The sequence below is a fragment of the Terrapene carolina genome, unplaced genomic scaffold, assembly GCF_002925995.2.
Source record: "Terrapene carolina triunguis isolate 2854851 unplaced genomic scaffold, T_m_triunguis-2.0 Scaffold85, whole genome shotgun sequence".
Taxonomy (NCBI): domain Eukaryota; kingdom Metazoa; phylum Chordata; order Testudines; family Emydidae; genus Terrapene; species Terrapene triunguis.
The window spans coordinates 24,098,924-24,122,695 of record NW_020664436.1 but is presented as its reverse complement, the minus strand read 5'-3'; the positions used below and the strand labels follow the sequence as shown (position 1 = coordinate 24,122,695).

Here is a 23,772-nt window from a genome sequence, read left to right as displayed (position 1 = left end):
CACCTCCCCCTGCACCCCTGCCCCAGCCCAGAGCCCCCTCCCACACCCTGAACTCCTCATCCCAGAGTCCATACCCCATCCTGCACCCCAGCCGCCTCCTGCACTCTGAATCCCTCGGCCCCAGCCTGGAGCCCCCTCCTGCACCCCAAACCCCTCATCCCCAGTCCCACCTCAGAGCCTGCACCCCCAGCCAGAGCCCTCATCCCCTCCCACACCCCTGACCCAGGCCGGAGCCCCCTCCCGAACCCCTCATTTTTGGCCCCATCCTGGAGCCCACAACCCCAGTTAGAGTCCTCACCCCCTCCCACACCCCAACCCCCTGCCCCGGCCCAGTGAAAATGAGTGAGGGTGGGGGAATGTTGAGAACGGGGTGGGGCCTCGGGGAAGGGGTGGACTTAGGTTGTTTAGTTTTGTGCGATTAGAAAGCTGGCAACGCTATATGCCATTGTGTGAAACATTAAAAACAATTCTAAAAACCACTGCAGGCTAAAAATGCTGACAGAGAATGCTTTAACTTCAATACTTCCTACACATTATTTCTCTCTATGTACCCTTTCAAATGATGGGCTTGTTCCTAAAAACCATTACTCATGTGAATAATCATTCCTCAGGTAAGGTGCAGAATGAGCTCATAAACTCTGCACTAGGTGTCTGTGTGGACCCTGCTGCCACACTAAAAGTTCCATTGCGTGCTTTAATCTACTCCCATTTCAAAACAGCCTAGATTAAAGCACACCATGAAACTCTTCTCACCTATACTGTTTTGAAATGGGAATAGATTTAAGTGCACTGCAAAACTTTTAGTGTGTGGCAGCACGGTCCAGATGGACACCTAGTACGTGGCAGGCTAATATGGGTAGATTTACACCCCAGCTTGCCACGAATTGTGTTCCTATAAACAAGCCCTAAGAGTCATTGGGATTTGGGCTCCTAAGTCACTTAAGCCTTTTTGAAAAATTTAGCCAGTTCGAAACCACCATGCACCTGCTGCAGGGAGCTGTGATTTTCATTGTGGGTAGGTGCCCAATCCACAGGTCCTGCAGCGCATGCTGGGAGTACTGGATGTGGATGTGGCACACTGTATGTGGCCAATACAGCATAGCTAGTGATGTTCTGCACAGTTTTGTTTTATACCACTGCAAGCCTACTAGTTCAAGCTTCAACAATACAATTCTTCAGCTTTGAGGCTTTGTAGGGAGATTTACTCTTTCTGCTAAGAAAACCAGTGTGTTTTTAAAAACGCTCCCAGTATTGCATTCTGGTTCGATTAAGGGAAGCTTCAGTGGTTGCCAGTATAGGCTAAACCCAGCAAACTGTTAGTGTGCATCTGAGACACTATCGACACACTTGCTTTGCCAAGGACAATTTTATTTCATCCAGTCTGCTAACTCAATGTGGTCTTGTGAAGGAAAATGGGCCACGCTTAGGTGGAGTATCTGAGTAGTGCACTATAGCACCCTATGTAAAATGAACTTGTTTGTTATACTCACTGATCGCATTTTCCAGCATTGCCCTCTTCAGTTGTTTTTAGTAATTTTTTTGTATCCTGAATTAAAATTTATAAATAAAAAATTTATTGCTTCTGTCATCTCATGGTAAGACATACTGCTTCATAATGATGTAACAAGAACTTGGATCATTTCAAATAATGATTAAACAGTTCTCCTTCCAAAGACTTGAAATTTAGAACACTAATGGTGATGTACTGAATGAGAGTACATAGAACTCCCATATAATTTAATGGAAATCTTGTTCAAAACTCTGAAAGTGGAATATGGCTCTGTTTTCTGTGGCATCACACTTAAAAAAAAATCCCCATTTAGTTACTCCCTCAATTTAATTATTCCATACTTGACATTTCTTGGATTGTTGTACACATTAAATAAGATGACCAGCCTGTCCAACTTCAAAAGCCAAATTCTCAGAGAGAATGAGTAACTACTTTCTTCATTTGGAGTTGTAGGCACTCAACAGGTGTTCAGCATCTATCAGGATTTGACCCAAAGAAAATAAAAACCTTTTCTGTAATGTATAATTGTATTTAGTGTTGAGTGCTTGCTGCCCCAGTGACAGGCTAGCATTGACTGCTCCGTTCACTGTGTTTCTAATTTCGGATAGTATGAATGCTTTCCTGAGGGAGCTAGGACACTGAAAATAAAACCACTGTCTTGCAAGAATTATTTTGATTAGCTATATTTAAATACTGAATAAAGTATTATCACTGTTAATTATTGGCATGTTTGAAATAGAGAAGATTCTTTAATTCAAGTAGCTGACTGCTGCTGTCAAACTATATTTTTATCGTCTGATGCATAGAACCTCCCTCATTCTCTTCAAAGACTGCACATTGGCAGTCTACTTCTTGTGCAATACAAAAGATTATCATTCCTGACAGAGTGCTTAAACAATACTGCCTTCACACCATTTCCACACTGCTGGGGTTAGGGTAACAGTTGTTCAACTGTCTTGAGAAAGTTTAGTGGCTGTGTTAAACCAGTCAACCAAAAAGTTGTCGGCACCTTAAAATGAAGGCTACAAATTGTTGGAGAAAGGAGCCAGGTCAACAGTTGATTTACTCTACATGTGAAGAATAATCTTTTGTATTTTGTGTGATGCAAGAAGCTGCATTTCTTATTTTTTGAAGAAAAACATTACTCTTCTGTCCGTTAGGCACATTAGTTTGAGCCTCTGTATTGTCCCCCAAGATACCTTTGTATTCAAATAAATTAGGTTCATATGAACCAGCTGCCATAATATCAGTTCTTAAAGTTGTATACTAACTCTGCAGATCACAAGTCTGCCTGCTTGTATCTCCTAAAACAAACTGTCTTCCCAGACAGGTAGGCAACTCCCTAATTTTCTGCAGTAGCCTTTAAACAAAAATCTATTTCATGTCTATTACTTTTCCAGAATTTCAAGACAAGCTTGATCTTTTTGAAGAGGTGAACCTGAGCATTAACATCTCTGTACATACCAAATAATTGGTGATGGGTGAGGGCAGTTCTGGGGCAAGTACTGTCTTCCTGGTCTGTAGAGCACCTAGCACAATAGGGTCCTGGTCCATGACAGACTCCTAGGGGCTATGATAATACAAATAATAAAGAATAATTTAATTTCAAAGTTGCTAGTTCAAATCCAGATCAGGTCACCATAGTCTTTTATTCAATGCCATATGTGAAATGAGATGATTGTCTAAGTTCATTTCCTAGATGAAAAATGGCTAATAGGTACAATTAGCACTAGTTGGCATTCTTTCTCCTGTGCCAACGTTTGAATTACTGTACCTCCTCTCCCCCGGAGGCAGTGCACAAGAACAGTTAAGATGGGTTGACAAGGCAATGAGGGGAAGCTTCATTGCAACAGTAGCTGCTTTGTTAATTAATAAACACAATTTAATTAAGCAAACCTGTTGTAAGTACTATATTCTTTTAAAGTTTGACATAAGTTATGTGATGGGGAACTAAATAACATTATAAAGTGTTTTTAAATCTGTTTTGATGGATGTTGGGAGGAGTGGATTGCACTCCAGTTCCTTTTTTGGTTCCCCAGCCCTCACTTCCTTGTATTGTTTGCATTCATTTTTGTGGTTGTTTTGTTTTTATGAAACAGCTATAACATGTGAGTTCCATGCCATTACATAGGGGTGAACTATCATAACAAGGAAGGACTGCAGGATAATAATTAGTATAGAATGGTACAATGAAGTCCTATTGGACATTCTGATTTATCCCCTCCTGTAAAGCAAGAACCAGAGGACACCAGCTGAAATGAAAAGGCATCACCTTTAAAACATCTGGAAGGAATTTTATGCAGCAATTATAACATATCTAATACTGCAGGTATGATTGAGGCTAATAGCTTAGTAATATTTTAAAAAATGGACATATGAATATGAATAGTAACTGTTGTTTCTCTAAGGAGGAAAAGTAAAGGGTTGGATCCTCAACTGATATAAATCAGCAGAGCTCTATTGGCTTCAAATTATGCAAAGGAGGATTTGTCTGTCTTGAAGCAAGAGTAAGCCTATTAATAGCCTGTGGGCCACATCCACAACTGGTGTAAATTGACATATGTCCCTAACTGGAGATCTGGCTCAAGAACTGTTAAACTTATCCCTCAAAACAAGAAGCTAATCCCCATGTGAGGGTCAGGAAGAAATTCCTTATACCCTGTATTTTTATACTGTACAATTGGCCAGGTGCCATACTTCTCAATGCACCAAGGCCCAAATATGAGATGCAATGTGTGACCCACCCAAAGCAAGGGGCATAAGAATTATTTATGCAACTTGGTTTTGGAAGCTTAATGATGTAGAGGTCATTACTGTATTTCAGGGAGTGTATGAAGGTTTTGGAAGAACATGGAATGGGGTGAGAGGGATGGGGATACTCCCTGACTTCCTTTGTGGTGTGTGGAGTATGAAGAAGTGCTTATGTTTGCAATGAGAGAGGGGTGCTACTTGTGCCTGTGGTGTGGGATTAGCGAAGTCCATCTCTACCCTCCCTACTTCAGCATAATGATGCGTGTGTTCCTGATGCTAGGGAGCCTGTCAACTACATCTCCTAAAACCTAGGGGCCTCTGGCTTCCCCTTCATGCTGCTCCCTGGTGGCTGCTAACCAGCATCACCCAAGCAACATAGTTCCAAGTTTGTGGCCATGGTTGGCGAGGGAGACTATGCTTTGACTATATCCATGTGGTTCTTCCCAGCTGCTTGAGGTCTGTTGTTACAAGTATCTAACCATGGAAATGCAGCCTGAAGTCTCCCCTGCTCTCCAATCTGAAAATCCGTTTCAGTCCCATTGGGTAGAATTATGAATATAATGGAAAAGATAGGAAAAAACAGTAATAGCTTTGCTGATTTGCAACCTAATTTCTTTGAAGGTATGTTTGAAAAATGCTAGCAATGATTTTGTGAAAAGTGTGACTGACGCAAACGAGCTGTTAGCAAAAAGTAAAGAAAAATGTCTTTAAAATCCTGTTTAATTAATTTTCTCTCATAAACCGAGTAACAGATTTAGTTAAAAATCCCCAGACAATTCAATTTTAGAGTAGATGCTCTAAGTGTACTTTCCCCAAATCTGGATTCTTCATACAAAGCAGTGCAGTTAAATATCTGCTTTGAATGGAAAAACTGAACCTTTACCTAATATGGAGGTGCTACTGCACATCTATAATGTTTTTTTCTATAACTTCACTTTCATGATTCCTTATTTCTAATGTCATCTTCAACATTAAGGGTGAGTAAAAACAAATCTGTGTAGAACAGAGTTAATTTGGGGACAAAAATAAGTTACACTGCTCCCAACAAAGGAAATTTTAGAGATATGGCACATGCATCACTGGGCTGAGTATTAGTTTGCCTTCCTCTGAACCAATGGTTTCTAACTTCAAAGGCTTTCCTAGCAAGTTGTCTTGGGTGCCTAATTTTCACTACAAAGAGTTCATTTAGTTACTTGCAACCTGTTATCTACTGCTGCTATGTATGCCCCATAAACCACTGCACTGATTTCCAAAGCAACTATTTTGAAGTACCCTGGGACTTACCCTAAACGACTTGGGTGTATCTGAGGAGGATTAGTTTGGGAAAAATCATACATGGAGCCCAGGTAAGAAAAAGGTGGATAATTCCTGTGGCAGATCTGATAAAGGCCTCTATTGGAGATGCAATACTAGACTAGATGAGGGACTATTTATGACATTGTTACCCCATTTGCCTATCCACTCAGGTCAAATTTGGGGTGTTGCAGGTTGCCCCAGCAAAGTGAGATGGAGGGATAGGTACTTTTTTATTTATTCCCCCCCCCCACTTGTTTATTTACAAGGAACATACAAAGACCTATTTTCCCAAGGAAGAAATAAAACACAGGAGGCAGTTTCTTTGCTTACAGCCCCAAGCCTCTTTAGCCAGCCTCCTCCCTAGGCTTTTCTCAGCGTCACAGGCGGGCCAGGCTATCTCCTACTTTTCTCCTGAACACCTGCCCCCTCAGTCATAGGATACTCAGTGATACCTCAGTCTTCTTCCAATTGCTGGCAGCCTTGGTTGCATTAGTCTGTGTTGGGTAGAGCCATGTGCTTGTGCTTTGGGTTTGGACACTTATGTCTGTCCCTTCTTTCAATGTTTTCCCCAGGAGTTGAAATTAGGGGAGGTGTTTGAATTTATAGGGGAATGAGAGGTGAGACCGTGAGGGTGAAAGCGGGCTGCATGGCACCACAGTAAAAACTGAAAAATGTTTCACAATCATTTTATTAGATTTAACTCCTGTTTTAAAATCATCACACAAAGTTGGCTACTCAAGCCTACTGTGAAGCACTACAGCTACATCCTTCTTGGTTTCTTACTGTAATTTTGCACAACTCCATTAATGAACTTCTCGAATGCAGTGCATTCATCTTTAGTAGCTTCTTGTGTGTCCGGTATTTCCAGTCCTTCATGATATGTTTATGATCAGGCAGAAGGCGACTTCTTTCAGAACACAAAATTCTATTCCGTGAAGAAAAAGAATGCTCAACTTAAACTGTAGCTGTTGTGACTGAGGAGCAAGAGATGAATTCCTACTTCTTTCATCCCAGGAAACCTAGCATAAAGATTGGGTCGAACCACTAGTGATGATAAAGTAGAAGTTGAAGTCAAACCTTCATTCATTCATTGTATGATATTTCATTCTGTGTTCAAATTCTCTATTCTGCCCTGATCACATAGCAGACCCATTGCTGGTAGTGCCTCACTCCACTCAACTGTCATTGTCTTATAAGATAGGCATCTGTAAAAGCTACATAGAGGTTGAGTAGAATCCAGAAGTTGCTGTTGTAGATTTGTAAGAATCAAGTCCGTGTACTTTTTCAGATGGCTTAACAAATACTTCTTGGCCTCTTCACTTAAGGAGTCAATATAAGTGCCTTAATTAATCAACTTCTGAAGTCTTTGCTTCTTCCAGTACATTTTCAATTGATAACTCTCTGATCCAAGTACAGCTTTTATCACTGGACAAAGATCTACTATTGTTGAGCAGGCACTTGGATGGCATTGTTTAATGACCCAAGTGGTTTCAACAGTAGACTTACAAGAGAGAGAATGGCAATAGTCTTCTCTGAACTAAGTAGCAAAAGTAGTCCACCAGCCTCACTACTTAGATCTGTCCCATCTCAGTAGATACTTTCCAAAGCCAAAAATAATGCTTGCAGTAATTTTAAGACAACTGCCAAGGATCACTCATGATAAAGTCAGCGGGTTTTCCCAGGTTGGACTAATTTGAACTTCAGTCCTAGTGTATCTTCTATTTTTTCCAAGACGTTCAGTCCTTTTGGACTCTTTCTAAAAAAAAGAATATAACTAAGACATTAAATGTATGACCCAAATGAGGGTTGTGGGGAGTTTCACAAGGTTATTGTAGTGGGGTCGCAGTATTGCCATCCTTCTGTACTGCCTTCAGAGGTGGGAGGCTGGAGAGCAGCAGCTGCTGGCCAGGCACCCAGCTCTGAAAGCAACACCCTGCTAGCAGCAGTGCGGAAGTATGGGTGGCAATATCATACCATGCCATCCTTACTTCTGCCTTCAGAGTTGGGTCAGGATCCCCCCAGTTACAACACTGTGAAATTTCAAATTTAAATATCTATCATGAAATTTCAATTTTTAAAATCCTATGACCATGAAATTGACCAAAATAGACTATGAATTTGGTAGGGCCCTAGCAATGACTTAATTCTTGATGCCCATTTGCATCGGTGCATTCATCAGTCATGTATGCACATTTTCTGAATGTGGTCAGAGAGTTCTTCACTTTTTTAACTGCTGAGTCTTTCACTGTTGCACTGCATGCTTCTAACCAGTCAGTTGAGTTTCTTGCAGAAAGAGAGTGAGCATTTGCTGGTCTTGTTTAGAACCAGTGTCCAACTTCAGGATTAGCAAGTGACAATGCCCCTACCATTGGCCTTGTTTGTAGCATTGCTTGCTTAAATAGAAAGTACGATGTGAAAGGCATATTTGTTCAGATAAGCTGTGTGAGTCTCCAGCATTCTTAACAGCCTCATTAAGTACTTCTAAAATTTGGCTTTGACAGTCATTGGCTTATAAGGCTTTCTGCATGTCGATGCAGTCCAGAGGCTTGGTGTTTTGCAGCCTTTTCACAGAGGATGTCAGCATTGGCTTTGCTGATCACTCTGGCAAACCAAGCTCCTCCACTTATACTATATAAATCAATGGTATGCCCGCATCTCAAATACTGTGTGCAGTTCTTGTCGCCCCATCTCAAAAAAGATATATTGGAACTGAAAAAGATACAGAGAAGGTCAACTAAAATGATTAGGGATATGGAGCAGATTTCATGAGGAGAGATTTAAAAAGACTGGGACTTTTCAGCTTGGAAAAGAGACGACTAAGAGGGGATATGATAAAGGGCTATAAAATCTTGACGTGTGTGGAGAAAGTGCATAAGGAAATGTTATTTACTTCTTCACATAACACAAGTACCAGGGGTCACCCAATGAAATTAATAAGCAGCAGGTTTAAAACGAACAAAAGGAAGTACTTCTTCACACAACACACAGCCAACCTGTGGAATTTTTTGCCAGGGGCTTTTCTGAAGTTTAAAACTATAACAGGGTTCAAAAAAGAACTAGATAAGTTCATGGAGAATAGGTCCATCAAGGGCTATTAGCCAGGATGGGCAGGGATGCAACAAAGAGTGTCCCTAGCCTCTGTTTGCCAGAAGCTGGGAATGGACAACAGGGGGATGGATCACTCCATGATTGCCTGTTCTGTTCATTCTTTTTGAAGCACCTGGCATAGGCCACTGTCGGAAGACAGGATACTGGGCTAGATGGACCACTGGTCTGACCCAGTATCGCCATTCTTATGTACAAATTAATATTGTAATAAATATTTAGTACAGAAACTCTCCAAGATAATGACCTTTTGAGATAGCGATGATGTGAGATAATGATCTTGGCAAATAATGCATTTTAAAAATCTTGGCCTACTAGGATATGTATATTTATATGTTTCCCAGTCACAAATCAAGCATTCTGGAGCAAAATCACTAAAACATAATCCAACAAACAAGCGTTCCTTTAACGTGCCCTCCCTTCTCCCTCCACTGCATCCTACTCAGAGTTGTTGTCCTTGGTCAGTGGAGACCCAGAGTTCAGAGGTGCTTCCATGTGAGTCCACCTCCCACCCTGGGGCGGGGAGGAGAAGGCATCTGGCTTGTTCCTCCAGCTGCTTGCTCTGGCCACTGTTGTTTGTTGTGCCACTGTTCACTCCACTGCTCTATTGCCGATGGTCCTGTGCTGTCATCTTCTGATGCCACCTGCCACTGTGACATCTGCAAGTCAGTCTCTTGAGATTCCACCCAGGTCTCAGTGCTAGTGCAGGCTGGGCTGTTTCTTCCACAGAAATACTATCCCACAGCAGGTCTAAGCACTTAGACCTGATTATCAGTGATTTCAGCTCTAGGGTTACTCAGGGCCGGTGTTACCATTAAGGCAAACTAGGTGGTTGCCTAGGGTGCCAAGATTTGGGGGTGCCAAAAAGCGGTGCTCCCAATTTTTTTTTTTACAGCGTTCCTGGGCTGGGCTGGGCTGGGCTGCTGGCGGCACGCTGACACGTGTGGCTCAGACTCCCTCTCCCAGCGCAGCAGCCGCTCCATGCAATTATTGTCATTGCCGGCGGGGGCGGCGTGCTCGGGGAGGGGGTGTAGTAGAGGTGCGCTGGGGTGGGGAGCCCTGCGGCAGCTCCCCCCCCCCGCCCTGAGGGACCCCTCCCCCCGCGGCAGCTCCCCACCCCACCCCCAGCCCGGGGAGCCGTGTGGCAGCTCCCCACCCCAGCTCATCTCTGCTGCGCCCCCTCCCCAAGCGTGCGGTCGCCGCTCCACTTCTCCAGCCTCCTAGGCTTGCAGCGCCAATCAGCTGTTTGGCGCCGCAAGCCTGGGAGGGGAGGAGAATTAGAGCAGGGGCGGCGTGCTCAGGGAGGAGGCGGAGCAGAGGTGAGCTGTGGTGGGGAGCTGCCGCACAGCTCCCCGGGGGGTGAAGCTGCTGCGGGGGAGCACCTCAGGGCAGGGGGGGCGGGGAGCTGCTGCAGGGCTGGGGGGGGCGCGCAAGGTGGAAGTTTCGCCTAGGGCGCGAAACTTCCTTGCACCGGCCCTGGGGTTACTTTAAAAAAACAAAAGACTCTCTATGGAGCCTAATCAGTTCTATCTTTAAACAGGGGAGGGGGCAGGCCAAACAGTGCCTGTGACTCTTAGGAAGAGCCCATCCTCTCTCGTCACTGGGATCTGGCATCCAAGCCCCCTGCTTAGCGAGTGCAGTTCAGTTGGGAGTGACCAATGCTTAATTTGTAATGAAAGAGGTGCCAGGGCTCAAGCAAGTTTTTTTTACTTTCATAACTGATGTGGCAAGCCCAGATGTCCCAGGGCTATGAACTGCCAAGCCTAGATATGCTGGGGCCCAGCCCTGGCATACACTGGCACAAATTAAGCACTGAGTATGACCTCCCCTCACTCAGGACAAGCTAAGTACAGTTCTGCTGCCCTTTACTCATACAATAAGGATAACATTTCATTACTCCTGCATTCAATACTACAGTGATTTGTAACTCAACACCAGCCAAAATTGATCACTTAGGCAACACAGCTCTGCTGGATACCTAGGCAGAGTAGGTGTGGTCATGTAAATAGTCTAGTCCTGAAGCCTTTCCCCGCCACTTTCCGGCTCATTCAGACCTTGCTTACAAATCATAACTTGAAATTATTAGGTTGGCCAACATCACCAAAATGAATGTGTCAACATTGTCTCAAAAAAAACCCCAACCCAGCTGTCTGAGAAGCTAATCTTTGTTCATACTTTTCAAACCTACTATTCTTTTTCAGTATTTTATCATATACTATATATGCTCTTAAAGTCTGTATTAATGTTTCAATTTTAAGTCAAATTTCCAACAGACTAAATAGGCAACACTGCATGTAACCAGTTGACCTCTGGGTGGATGATGGGGAAATTCAGAAGGGGTGTAGGGAAATCTCTGCCTTCTTTCCATTCACTCAGAATGAAAGGGGGTTGGGCAAACCTCATGCCTGACACCAGGGCTGGCCCTAGACCAAATGGTGCCCCAGGCAAGGAACAGCTTCAGTTCTCCCCACCCCTGCCATTTGTTAAACTTTTGACTACCTTATTTTTTATTGCATTTTGTAGCCCATTTCATGAGTTTGATGTTAAATGTAGTTCTCAGAAAGTCTGGAAGGTTCCACGAAATTCTACAAAGATCCAAAACATTCTAGGAGGTTAGTGAAAAATGAATCCATGTATGGAATACCTGAAACACGCTACTTCAAACATGCTGTTTTCCCTTTTGTCGCTAACAAAAACAACACCCCAAACCCAGCACCCCCCAGGCGGTTGCCTGCCCCTAAATCTGGCCCAAGGTTTAATCCAAGCCCAGACGAGGATGCTGATGGACTGAGCGAGTCTGAGATGGAAAACCTACAAGGCATGGAGCTCAGTTCCACGCCCCCAGCCCAGTCAGCACTCCTGTGGGCCATGGACAGAGAACGCTCCTTCCCGCTGAGACCATCCAACAGTTGGAGCTGGCTGTGCCACAGGTAGGGTTACCAACTTTGGTTGGACATATTCCTGGAGGTTTCATCACATGACATAATCTTTAATTCCTGGAGACTCCAGGACAATCCTGGAGACTTGGTAGCACAGGCTGTGTAGGGGCTTCCCCCACAAGAGTTCAGTCCCTCTATCTTGTTATGGGGATCACCTGGCTCTGGAGGCACCGCCACTGCCCCCGTGCGGTGCGGGAAGCTCTGCAATCCGCCTCCCTGCAGCGCTCTGCCCGGACGCTGTCAGGCTGCTGAGTGGAGGCACTCGGGACCCCTGTCCAGCCCCCTGCTTGCGCTAACGGCGCTTAACTGGCTAGCGACAGCCCGGCCAAGCATGAGTCCCGGCTCGGAGGCAGCGAGGTCGCTGGTGCCCCGGGCCCGCTGCCCGCGTCCCAGCCCGGCCTCCCTGCAGCGCGAGGTATTACCCCGGCGCAGCCGCCTTTCCACTCCCCGCGCCTGCAGCCGGAGGCGCGCGCCTGGGCCCCAGCTGACTCCTCCCTCTCTCGGGGAGCGGGGCCGGGAGTGTGACGTAGGCAGTTGTGACGCCCGGAGCTGAGCGTGTGGCTCGCGTACGTTGGCGGCGCGCGCGAGGCCCGGCACCGGCAGTTGGTAGCCACGCGCTGCTGAGCTCGCGCCAACTCCCTCCCTGCACCTCTTACCATGTTCCCCACCGCCCCCGGCTCCCCGCGCACCCCGGGCGGACCGGCCCGTAGGCCCCTCGGGGCCGCCGCAGTCTCCGTTCCCCGGGCGGGCGGCAGGAAGAGCCTGGCGGCGGCCGGCTCCCCGGGGCTGTTCTCCCCGGTGGGGAGGAGGAGCGGCTCCCTGTCGGCGCGGTGAGTTCCCGGCGGGGGCGGTGGGTTCTGGGCTGGGTCTTAGTGCTCCAGAGCGGGGCTTAGGGGTTCTCGGGGGCCGCGACTTGTTTGTCCCCCCAGAGCTGCCGCCCCTGTCCCCCGGCGCTGCCCAGCTCAACCGGGAGTGAGAGTGACCCGGCTGCTCGTGGCATGTCAGCGCTGTCCGGTGTAACTGCGCGGGGCTGCTGCCTAGGAGAGCCGCGGCCAGAGGCACTGAGCTGCCTGCCGGCTCGGGAAGCCGTCCCTGCGTCAAATCATCCCTTCCTTGCAAAGGGCTGGAAACTTAATTGGTGTTGTTTAAATTAACAGTCTGCAGCGCCCCCCCCCCACCCCCACCATTCACAACGGAAATGCCCCAGTGGGGGAGGTGGGATTTGTAAATCCAGTGTAATTTTGATGTGGTCATCTGCATTTTGGTTCTCTTGCTCATTCTGTAAGTGTGCTTTAATATTGCAGTGCTCTTCAGAAACTTGTATGGTTTATTTCATGAGTATAGGGGCCTAGACTGTGGTTCAAGTAATATGATTGATCACCCAGGGGTTTGTGCATTACCCAATTCCTTTGTGGCGTTGTGCAGAGGACGCCCCATTCCTAATGTTGGTGATGTAAGCATGATGTCTGCCCACTTAGATTGTAAGCACTTTGGGGCAAGGATTGTTTTTTTGTTCTGTGTTCATACAGCAGCTACACAGTGAGCTCCTATGCACGCCTAAGGCTCCTAATGCTGCGATAATTCAGATAAACAGTGTTTCCTTTAGCTCATTATAGTGTTCATTTTCTGTTTGACATTTCTAAGATTATGGGGCACAGGTCTTTGTTAGGTCTTGCGTAATCTTGTGGCTGCTAGTAGTAACCCTGAAAGTAACATGAACTGAAGCCTAGCATATGATGATTTCCATTCATTTTATGTCTAGAATGATTGTCAATTGTACCTTTTTAGTTTTTGGGCCTCTGGTTGTCAAAGTTTCCATGCATTTAAAAAAATCACTGTCCAAAAAAACTTACATTGTTCCCTATCCCACATAGGTCAGAAGTGTTATAAATCCAGAACAGTTATATGACACTTTAGAATTCAATCTCAAAAGTAGTCATTTGTTCTTGAGACTGACAAGTGTTGCTCAGATGACATTTTCAGCCCTGGAGGATTGCTAGACTGAACTTTCAGCCTGTTTAGCATGGCAGCCCATTCTCATTTTCTGACCTTGGTTTCAGGTTTGGGTCACAGAGATAGTCTTTCATTCTTTCTGATTGAAAGATGCCATTGCAGTGTTTTCCGGCTTGTTGGCAAGGAAAGGGCACTCTGCTGAGAAGCAGGGAAAATTTGTAAAGAAGTCAATTAGAGTGGAAAGGAATCTAATAGCAACCCAACAACTTTCTAGAAGGAGCTGTGATAATTGAGTCTACAAATTTACCATAATTTAGAGTTTTACGGTAAAAAGTGCAAGTTCATAAAATGTCACACTAACCTATAACAGGGATTGGCAACCTTTGGTACGTGGCCCATCAGGAAAAGCCCCTGGTGGGCTGGGCCAATTTGTTTACCTGTTGCATCTGCAGGTTCGGCCGATAGCAGCTCCCACTGGCTGCGGTTCGCCGTCCCAGGTCAATGGGGGCTGCAGGAAGGGCGGCCAGCACATCCCTCGGCCCACACCGCTTCCCGCAGCCCCCATTGGCCTGGAGCAGCAAACCATGGCCAGTGAGAGCTGCGATCGGCCGAACCTGCGGATGCGGCAGGTAAACAAACCGGCCCGGCCCACCAGGGGCTTACCCTGATGGGCCACATGCCAAAGGTTGCCCATACCTGACCTATAATAACAAATGTTGATGGGAGTAGATGCAAGAAAACCGGACAGAGAAACTAGATTAGTCTAAACCAAAAAGTCTGCATTGACATAATCTGTTGAAATTATGCTTGTTAAAAACAGATGTGGAGCTGGAAATTAATGTACCAAAATTGGTGTGTCAGATATTAGGCCTAATTGGTGGACAAAATAGTGAGGGGTATGAGCTATTTCACCTTCACACCCTTTTTGGGTCCTTAAGAGAGAGTCTTTGGGGGGGAAAATACAGAGCAAAGATTAGACTGTGGCTACTGGAGTGAGCTGCACCCTCATGGCTGTCAACTCCACTGTCTCCTAGGACCCAGGCCTTCTTTGTCCTAATCCTGTGGGATGTCCTGACCAGATGGGGTCAGAGGGGGAGCGATCCAGGTGATATTGCTATCCCCTACCAGCTCAAGCTATATCTCCGACACCACCTGAGATAAAACGGGGTCTGACTTTTACAGCAGCAGAATAACATCAGTTCCAGCCCATCTCAAGTAACTTATTTTCATTTCCCCAAAAGGAGTTTTACATTTTTAACAGCAGCAACAGCTACAGCTCGTACCAACCAACTTCTTCTCTTTTACCCAACAGGACAGATATTACCATTTTTAATACCATCTAAGAGACTCACAAAGTATTTTTTTTTCCTTCTAAAACTCTTTCCAGCTAAAAGTTTTGCCGTGACAAGCGCCAGTGTGAATAGCACGTTGTCGGCAGGAAAGCTGACAAGCAGTGGCTACACTGCATGACTTAGCAGCACGGCTGTAGCGACACAGCCATGTCGCTAAAAGCTGTGTAGTGTAAACATAGCCTTTGTTTAACACTGTTTATTGTTGGATTGTGACTGGGTTATGTTAACACCTTTGGTCCATTTATTCCATCTAAATTAATACGACAAGGGAAACCTAATATACTGACTTGTCTTGAGTGTTCCCAAAGATATGCATTTGTGCCCCTTTTTCACAAACCTGGCCATTTAATCAAATCTATCTTTTAAACAATTAAAAATGAAATAAATATTATATATTAAAATTGCAGGAGACATAGTAGAAAATTAATCACAGCTGGTGCGTACTTTTTTTTTTTTTTTAGAGCAACACCCACAAGAGTCATACAACATCCTTCAGCCAGTGAGACTATCAACTATGATGTTAAGAGTTTTGGATCCTCTCTCCCTGTTAAGGTTATGGAGGCCCTAAGAAAGGCTGATGGTAAGGTTTGCATTTCCCTTTTCTCCACATGGGAATTGGATTAGATAAAGGAAAAATGGTAATCTTTTTATACTTTTAAATAGTTGATTTTTGAGTGAGGAGGAGGAGAAGATAGCACCTCTTTTTAATTGCATACAGTAAGTCACTTGTTTGAGCATTTGTAAGCTTCAAAACATGTAAAACTGTAACTGTTTATGACCAGAACAACTCAACTACTTTCTTTCAAATGTCAGTCATCTGGATATCAATTAATTCAGTAACAGACTTCTTGTGAAAAGCAGAACTATTTCATTATATTTTTGTTTTATTTTTGTTTTATTTGTAATATCTGAGAGTATCATACAGACCAAGCAAAACAAGTACCTTCAAAATCCTAAGTTAAAAAAGGACAACCGTCCTTAATTGTTTCTTGTTTTGCACTTGTTGGTTGATGCCGTCAGTCGTGCTGAATAGGTGCATAGAATGTGTTCACAATTCTATATTTTTATACATAATTGGACTGTATCCATTGATCCAGATTTTTTACCTTCAAAACAATAACAAATCCAAATGGCTTCTAAAATTCAAGACTTGGGAACCACACTACTGGAAATGATTAGAACGAGCTAAAACTGGTCTGTTTTGAGAGTTCAATGCAAAACTTTATGAAAAAGTCATACCTCAATAACAAAGGCTGAACTAATATAAAAGAATCTCTTCCAAATATAAATAGCTGAATCTAGGAATGATGAAGAAGCTGGATCCTTTATGGACAAAGTTAATGAGAGTCCCAATTTTGAATTTGGTACCTAGATAATACAGTTAGAGGCATATTAAAAATGCCTAAAATAGTGTCTAAAGGGGGATTGTGTGTGTCAGATCCAAAGGATTGAGTAAAGAAATCAAGTTGTGTATATGTCTGTTTTTTATCTTTTTCATTTATTTTGTACCTGTCTCAAACTTTAGGTGCTTTAATAGTTCTTTAAGAACACATAATCCAAACTGTTAAAACACTAATACATCAGCTTGATTTAACCCAACCCCACATAATGATATAAAACCAGCAGATAAATAGAAAAAGCTACTCGTTATTATCTTCTTATCATTCTCCAAAAATCCAGGAAAATGGGCTTTGCCTTGAAACCAAGAATCTCTCTTCAGAGATTTTTCTCTACATTGCTGTTTCTTTTTTATAATGGTTCACTGTTTTAGGGTTACATTATATCTGCAATAACTTTAAGTAATTTCCTCAGTGATTATGCTGCTCTCAATTCTTATCTAATAAGATGTAAATAAAATGTAAATGGGTCATTTTCTTGGCATGACTTACTTTCAACTTTTGTGAGAGAAATGTATGTTACATTGAAATGTATTTTAAACAATATTTGGTAAATGAGTGTCTTGCATTTAATTATCTAAAGGACATAGAATTTTTCATGTGGCATTGGATCTATTAGAAAAAAGTTTCCTCTTTTCCTACCAAAATAAAGATTTGGTAGTTTAAAGATTATTCTACAGTGTTTTAGAAGTCTTATTACTTCATGAAATTTTATATGGTCTTTTTGGATGTAGCTGATGACCCGTTAAGCGTGCAGGTAGATGAAAGTGGATGGGCCTGGCTAGTCTACAAAGAGAGGCTGATTATTTGGAAGATTGGTCAATCACCAGTTGCTAAGGTAAATGGGCTGTCAAAATGATGATGAAAAAGTGGGTGTGTATGTGTTACGCTAATCGAGCAAGTCTTTCAATTCTGTAGTTTGACCCAAGGGATAGTTAACAAACTGAGACCCATAACTCACATGAAAAAGATGAATGGGTTTGTATGAATTGGTGGTAGCAACTCCATAAGAAAGGTGAAAGCTTGCTGTTAGAACTTAACTCTTGTATTTTCTCTCTATGCAACCTTAACATTGTATTGGGTTTTTTTTTATTTAATAGGTGTCTCTCAAGGCAGATGCACTCTAGTGATTTTAAATAACGTTTTTTGAAATTAGCTAATATATTAAGATTGGTTTTGATAATCCTGTGCCTGCTCTTCAACGTGTGCCATGAGAAATGAATCTGTATAAGCCTCTTGTATTGTGAGTGGATGTTTTGATTAATTTTCTTTTGTCAAGAAAATATTTTTACCTATGCACCAAAAAACACTTCAGTGCATAGCAGTTAACATCTGTAGGAGCCTGTAGTTGTTATAACAACAAGGAATAGAGACGCATTCTCCAGTCTCTCTTGATGATAGGGAATATGTCTCTCCTCCTCAGTCAAATGCAGCGTGTATTCTTTGGTATTGTGGACATTATACTGTGAGAGTTGTACAGAGTGACAGGTGCAGCTGTGCTGATTTTACCGATACATTTTCCTTCCCTATTCAACAGTCATAATTTTCTCAAGCACATTTCTTTGGATGATTTTACCATCTTGTATTTGAAAATGTATAACCAGTGTTCCGGCTAAAAGGCTTCAAAGAAACCTGCTTCGTCCAGTGTAGTGTTGAGAAGCACTCTTACCCTGTGTAATTTGTGAATTGTATTTGAAAATAATGTGTAAATACATTTCTGAGCTATCAGCTGGTTATGGCAATCCTGCTAAAAATGGCATTTGTGACACTCCATATGGGGACCTAATGTTAGAACTTAAGATAGTTTAAAAGCAGAAAATTGGGTCAAAATTCAGAGGTTACATTTTTTAAAAGAGAGTGCTTGATATATTAACAGTATTGTTCTGATTGGTAAACCCATATTAGTGCAAAATAAAAAGTAGTTCTATTATTTACAATTTTTATTCCAGTAGCACCCAAACCCTCCCCTCCAACCAGGATTAGGGCTCCATTGTGCTGGGTGCTGTAGAAGCAGATAGTGATATAGTCTGTACTCTAGAGCTTTCAATCTAAAAGACTCAAGAGCAAATGAAGGGTTGGGGACATGGTAATGACATACGTGCAGATGAACCTAATGATTGGCCCAGGTTGTTAGTTGTATGGTTTTTTTTAATTGGGGGTAAAGGTGGGGTGAATTTATGTTCTTTAACAATGGGTTATCTGAGAAGCCTCATACTACTGCCAAGCTGGGGCTGTTGTATCTTCTCCAGCCTTCACCTCCTGAAGAATTTCTCCAAGTGCTGAGGGAGCATCATCTGAAAAATGGTTGGCATTATAAATCACATTTAAGACATTTTAATAAATAAATAAGTTCAGTGAAACAATTGCCTGCTTGTTGGCAGACACAAATTGCTGTCTGGTTGACAGAAGACTGGAATCTAGAGTTCCTGTATTTGTCATTAGGATGGGAATGAAGCATGCCTGGGTATTTATTTAACACAAATATGACTGTACTCTGATAATCCTCTCTAAAACCCTTTGCTGTAGTTTCATGTAATTTGAGTAATTTAATTATTTGCCTTTACCTTAGTACCTACTGTCAGAACAAAGATTAGTAGAATTTGTAAAATGGATATACAAATGACTTTGTCTGAGGCATGTTTATAATAGTGTCTCTTTATACCTCGTTGTAGTTATCTGTATGCAAGGAACTACAGTTGCCATCCAGTGATTTCCAGTGGAGTTCTAGCTTGGCAGCTATATCCTGCCTCAGTACCTCAAGTGAAGTACCTTCTCTACAAGTAAGCAACTTAACAATTTTTTAAAAAAATCTATGAATATCCTTCTTTGTCATTCATTCATTTGGAAACTGCATTCCCTGTGTTATAATTAGGCTTGGCAGGATTCAGTTTTAATCGATAACTGTCAATAAACATCGATTTCTGTTGACACGCTGAAATTGACGAAAAACCAGTGGTCGGTAACTGTCAGTGTGCCTATAGGGATCTGGTGTCACCAGCCCTGTGGCCCTGGAGGGAGTCCTCTGCAGCCCTGCTGTCACGGGAGTGAGTGGGTCGGTCTGTGGCAGTGAAGCTGCAGAGGGCTCCCTGTGCTGCCTCTGGGTTGGTGACCTCTGATCCCTGCACCCAAGGTGCAGGGGGAGGCTGCAGTCTTGGAAGGGCAGAGCAGAGATCTCTGTCCAGGACTGTGAGGAAGAGGAAGGGTCCCTGGTTGCAGGAATGGCCACCCCACTGCTGAATGGCTTATGTGCCAGTGCAGGGAGCCCTCTGTAGCCCTGCTGTCATGGACTCTCACTCACCAGCTGGGAGTGCTGGGTGGTCTCTGCTTTGCTCCACCAGGATGACAGCCTTCCCTGCTCCTTGTGCCTGTAGCGATCTGGTGTCAATGGCCATGTAGGGATCTCTCTGCAGCTCTGCTGTCACAGTCCCACTCACTCACAAGCCAGGAGTGTGGGAGCCATCCTCAGGCAGGAACTGTTCGGCAGTGGGGTGGTGTCCCCTGTGGCTTGGGGCTCCTTGTCATCTTTGCTGTCCTGGCTGGGGATCTCTGCTCTTCCATTGGCCCTCCCATTGGCTGCACAGGCAGCGCCCTGCTGTCAGCACTGCCCTAACCCTAGCCTCAGCCCTACTCCCCACAACTGTAAAAATAATCAACATTTTTATTGATTTTTATTTTTAAAGTTAGGGAAAAGAAATGAAATCTGCCAAGCCTAGTTATAAACTACATCACTGTCAAGATAGCAGGCTCACGTTTAATATACTTAAGACAGTTTTAAAATAATTATTCTTTTTTTGGTAATTAAATGTAGTAATTAGAAACTTCTTATATTGCAGTTCTTAAAGGATTAATTAAAATTTTTTTTTAAAAATCAGACTAGGGAAAATACCATCATTCAGCAGTGGGACGCCCGAAACTTTAGTCCAGACAAGTGAAATTTGAACATAGTGCTTCCTGAAAAAGTTATGCATTATTTTTGTTTTCATTCTGGGTGTGTGGACTGCCTGCAAATGAAAACTGTTTTTTTGCCTAAGTTTCATTATGAATGCCATCCAACACTGGAAGAAATAGGTGATTTGCCTTCCTGGGCCTGCTGCTTTGCTAAATACCTCTTGCACTGTGCGAGGATGAGAACCCAGGATCAACTCGGTATACACTATATTGCACTGTTGTGCACTATATTGTGTGTAACTACCGTTCACAAAGAACATGAGATAGTGGCCAGTTTTCATTTTCAGTTTCAGGTTGTACACAGCATTCATTCAGTGCACCCAGAGCTTTTCAGTGAGGGTCAGATCAGCAGCTAGTCCTTGAAGGGAAGAAGCCATCCATCCTGGCATCATCTTGAATTTCTAGGTGGTGAAAAGAGGTAGTAGCATTTTGCTGTCACACCCCTCCCCCCAAACTTGACCCCTTTAACTCTTGCCACTGTTTAATCATGGTAGAAGTAGTATGAGAGGTGAGAACATGCGAAAGCCTAAATTATTAAATTCATCTTTCCTTAGCTGGGTATGTTTTGCAAAGACATCATTGCTTTGTGGACCACAGTAGTAAGGCTGTAAGGGGAATATTAGTGGTGGGAAAACTGCAAGAGGTTGGGTCAAAGGAATAGCTCAATGACCTCTTAAATTACAACATTACAAAATAAATTACTGTAAAATTTTTAAATATAATTGAACTGCTCGGTAATAGTGACCATAATGTAATTAAATTTAACATCCTTGTAGTGGAGGAAAATACTAAAGAAACCCACCACAGTAGCATTTAACTTCAAAAAGGGGAACTACACAAAAATGAGGAAGCTATTTAATTGGAAATTAAAAGGAATAGTCACAAGAGTAAAACGTCTTGTATACTCCAAATTACAACAAAACAGTAAGAGGACCAGAAAAATGCCACCACGGTTAAACAGAGTAAAAGAGGCATTTAGAGGCAAAAAGGTATCCTTTAAAAACTTTGGAAGTCAAATCCTAGTGAGAAAAATAGAAAAGAGCAAAAACTCTGGCAAGTCAAGTGCAAAAGTATAATTAGGCATGCCAAAAAGGAATTTGAAGAGCAACTAGCAAAAGACACAAAAACTAACAGCAAAAATGTTTGTAAGTACATTAGAAGCAGGAAGCCTGCCAAACAATCAGTGGGTCCACTGGATGATCAAGGTGGTAAAGGAGGACTCAAGGAAGACAAGGCCATTGCAGAAATGAATTCTTTGCATTGGTCTTCACTGCAGAGGATGTGTGGGAGATTCCCACACCTGAGCCATTCTTTTAGATGACAGATCTGAGGAAATGTCCCAGATTGAGGTGTCAGTAAAGGAAGTTTTGGAACAAATATTCACCCAAGAGTTCTGAAGGAGCTCAAATATGAAATTGCAGAACTACTAACTGTGGTATGTAGCCTGTTGCTTAAATCAGCCTCTGTACCAGATGACTGGAAGATAGCTAATGTAACAGCCATTTTTTAAAAAAAGGCTCCAGAGACAATCCTGGCAATTACAGGCCAGTAAGCCTAACTTCAGTACCAGGCAAATAGGTTGACACTATAGTAAAGAATAGAATTATCAGGTGCAGAGATAAACAGTGTTGGGGAAGAGTCAACATGGCTTTTGTATAGGCAAATCATGCTTCATCAATCTATTAGAATTTTTTGAGGTTGTCAACAAACATCTGGACAAGGATGATTGAGTTAGGTATAGTGTACTTGGATTTTCAGAAAGCCTTTGACAAGGTTCCTCACCAAAGGCTCTTAAGCAAAGTAAGCAGTAATGGGAGAAGAGGGAATGACCTCTCATGGATCAGTAACTGGTTAAAAGGTAGGAAGGAAAGGGTAGGAGTAAATGGTTAGGTTTCACAGTGGAGAGAGGTAAATAGCAGGGTCCCCCAAAGATCTGTACTGGGACAAGTGCTGTACAACATATTTATAAATGATTTGGAAAAATGGGGAAACAGTGAGGTGGCAGAGTTTGCAGCTGATACAAAATTACTCGATTGTTAAGTCCAAAGATGATTGCAAAGAGTTTCTAAGGGATCTCACAGAACTGGATGACTAGGCAACAAAATGGCAGATGAAATTTAATGTTGATAAATGCAAAGTAATGCACATTGGAAAACATAACCCCAACTATACACACAAAATGATGGGGTCTAAATCAGCTGTTGCCACTTAAGAAAGAGATCTTGGAGTCATCTTAGATAGTTCTCCGAAAACATCCGCTCAATGTGCAGTGACTGTCAAAAAAGCTTAACAGTGTTAGGAGCCATTTGGAAGGGAATAGATAATAAGAAAATATCTTAATGCCACTATGTAAATCCATTGTATGGCCACTCCTTGAGTACTGCATGCAGTTCTGGTTGCCACATCTCAAAAAAGATATATTAAAATTGGAATAAGTAAAGAGAAGGGCTACAAAAATGATTGGAGTATGGAACAACTTCCATATGATGGGGAGATTAAAAAGACCAACTATTCAGCTCAGAAAAGAGACAACCGACGGGTGGGATGTGATAGAGGTCTCTAAAATCATTAATGGTGTGGAGGAAGTGTTATTTATCCTTTCATGTAACACAAGAACCAGGGGTGATACAAATAAATTAATATACAGCAGGTTTAAAACAAACATAAGGAAGAAGTACTTCACACAACATGCAGTCAGCCTGTGGAACTCCTTCCCGGAGATGTTGTGAAGGCCAAAAGTGTAAATGGGTTACAAAAGAATTAGATAAATTCATGGAGAATAGGTTCATCAATGGCTATTAGCCAAGATGGTCAGAGATGTAACCCCATGGCCCTTAATCTCCAACTGCTATAAACTGGGATTGGACAACGGGGGATGAATCACTTGATAATTGCCCTGTTCAGTTAATTCTCTCTGAAGTATCTGGCACTGGCTATTGATAGAAGATAGGATAGTGGGCTAGATGGACCATTGGTCTGACCCATTACAGCCATTATTATGTTCTTATTATTTTGTGATTTTGGGGCAATCAGTTGATGAGACATAGTGCTTCCTGTCCAGATCTTTACTTGGATAAAGGCACTTGCACCAGTCTTTGTACTTGGCGTTGGGTGAATCTCCAGGGAGAGTGAATCCTAGAGTGAAGAACTCTTCACCCAAAACGTCCTGATAGAAACATTTGAGAGTTTGTGTGCTTATTCTCTAAAGAATACATTTGTAAGAAAAGGCATTGTAGAGTTTTATGTTTCTCTTAATGGCTCCAAAACAATTTCTTTTGGTTTACAGGTAAAGAGATTTTTTTCTCTAACTGTCAGCCTCGCCAGTTGACGTTGGATATTAGTCAAGCTGAGTTTTTGGGGTCACACGTCATGACCAGTAACAAAGATTTTGCATCTGGAACTTAAGTCCTTTGCTGGTTCTTATAGCAACAAATCTCACTTGCACTCCATAGCTATATTGGCCCTGCTACATGATCAGCAGTAAAAAGTAGTAAACATTATTTTTGTCAGTAAGACAAGCA

The 23,772-nt window shown here is 42.9% G+C and overlaps 1 protein-coding gene across 2 annotated transcripts in view; it reads left to right on the top strand.

Annotated features, from left to right (window-relative positions):
* The first annotated feature begins 12,168 nt into the window (after positions 1-12,168).
* The window catches only part of NUP133 (nucleoporin 133), a 59,131-nt gene continuing 47,527 nt past the window's right edge, over positions 12,169-23,772 (top strand). For both annotated transcript variants that reach the window (XM_024213812.3, XM_024213811.3), the window contains exons 1-4: positions 12,169-12,431; positions 15,368-15,486; positions 17,038-17,141; positions 18,976-19,083. In XM_024213812.3, the coding sequence (XP_024069580.2) occupies positions 12,259-12,431; positions 15,368-15,486; positions 17,038-17,141; positions 18,976-19,083 (504 nt within the window). In that variant the 5' untranslated portion in view covers positions 12,169-12,258. The remainder of the gene's footprint in view (positions 12,432-15,367; positions 15,487-17,037; positions 17,142-18,975; positions 19,084-23,772) is intronic.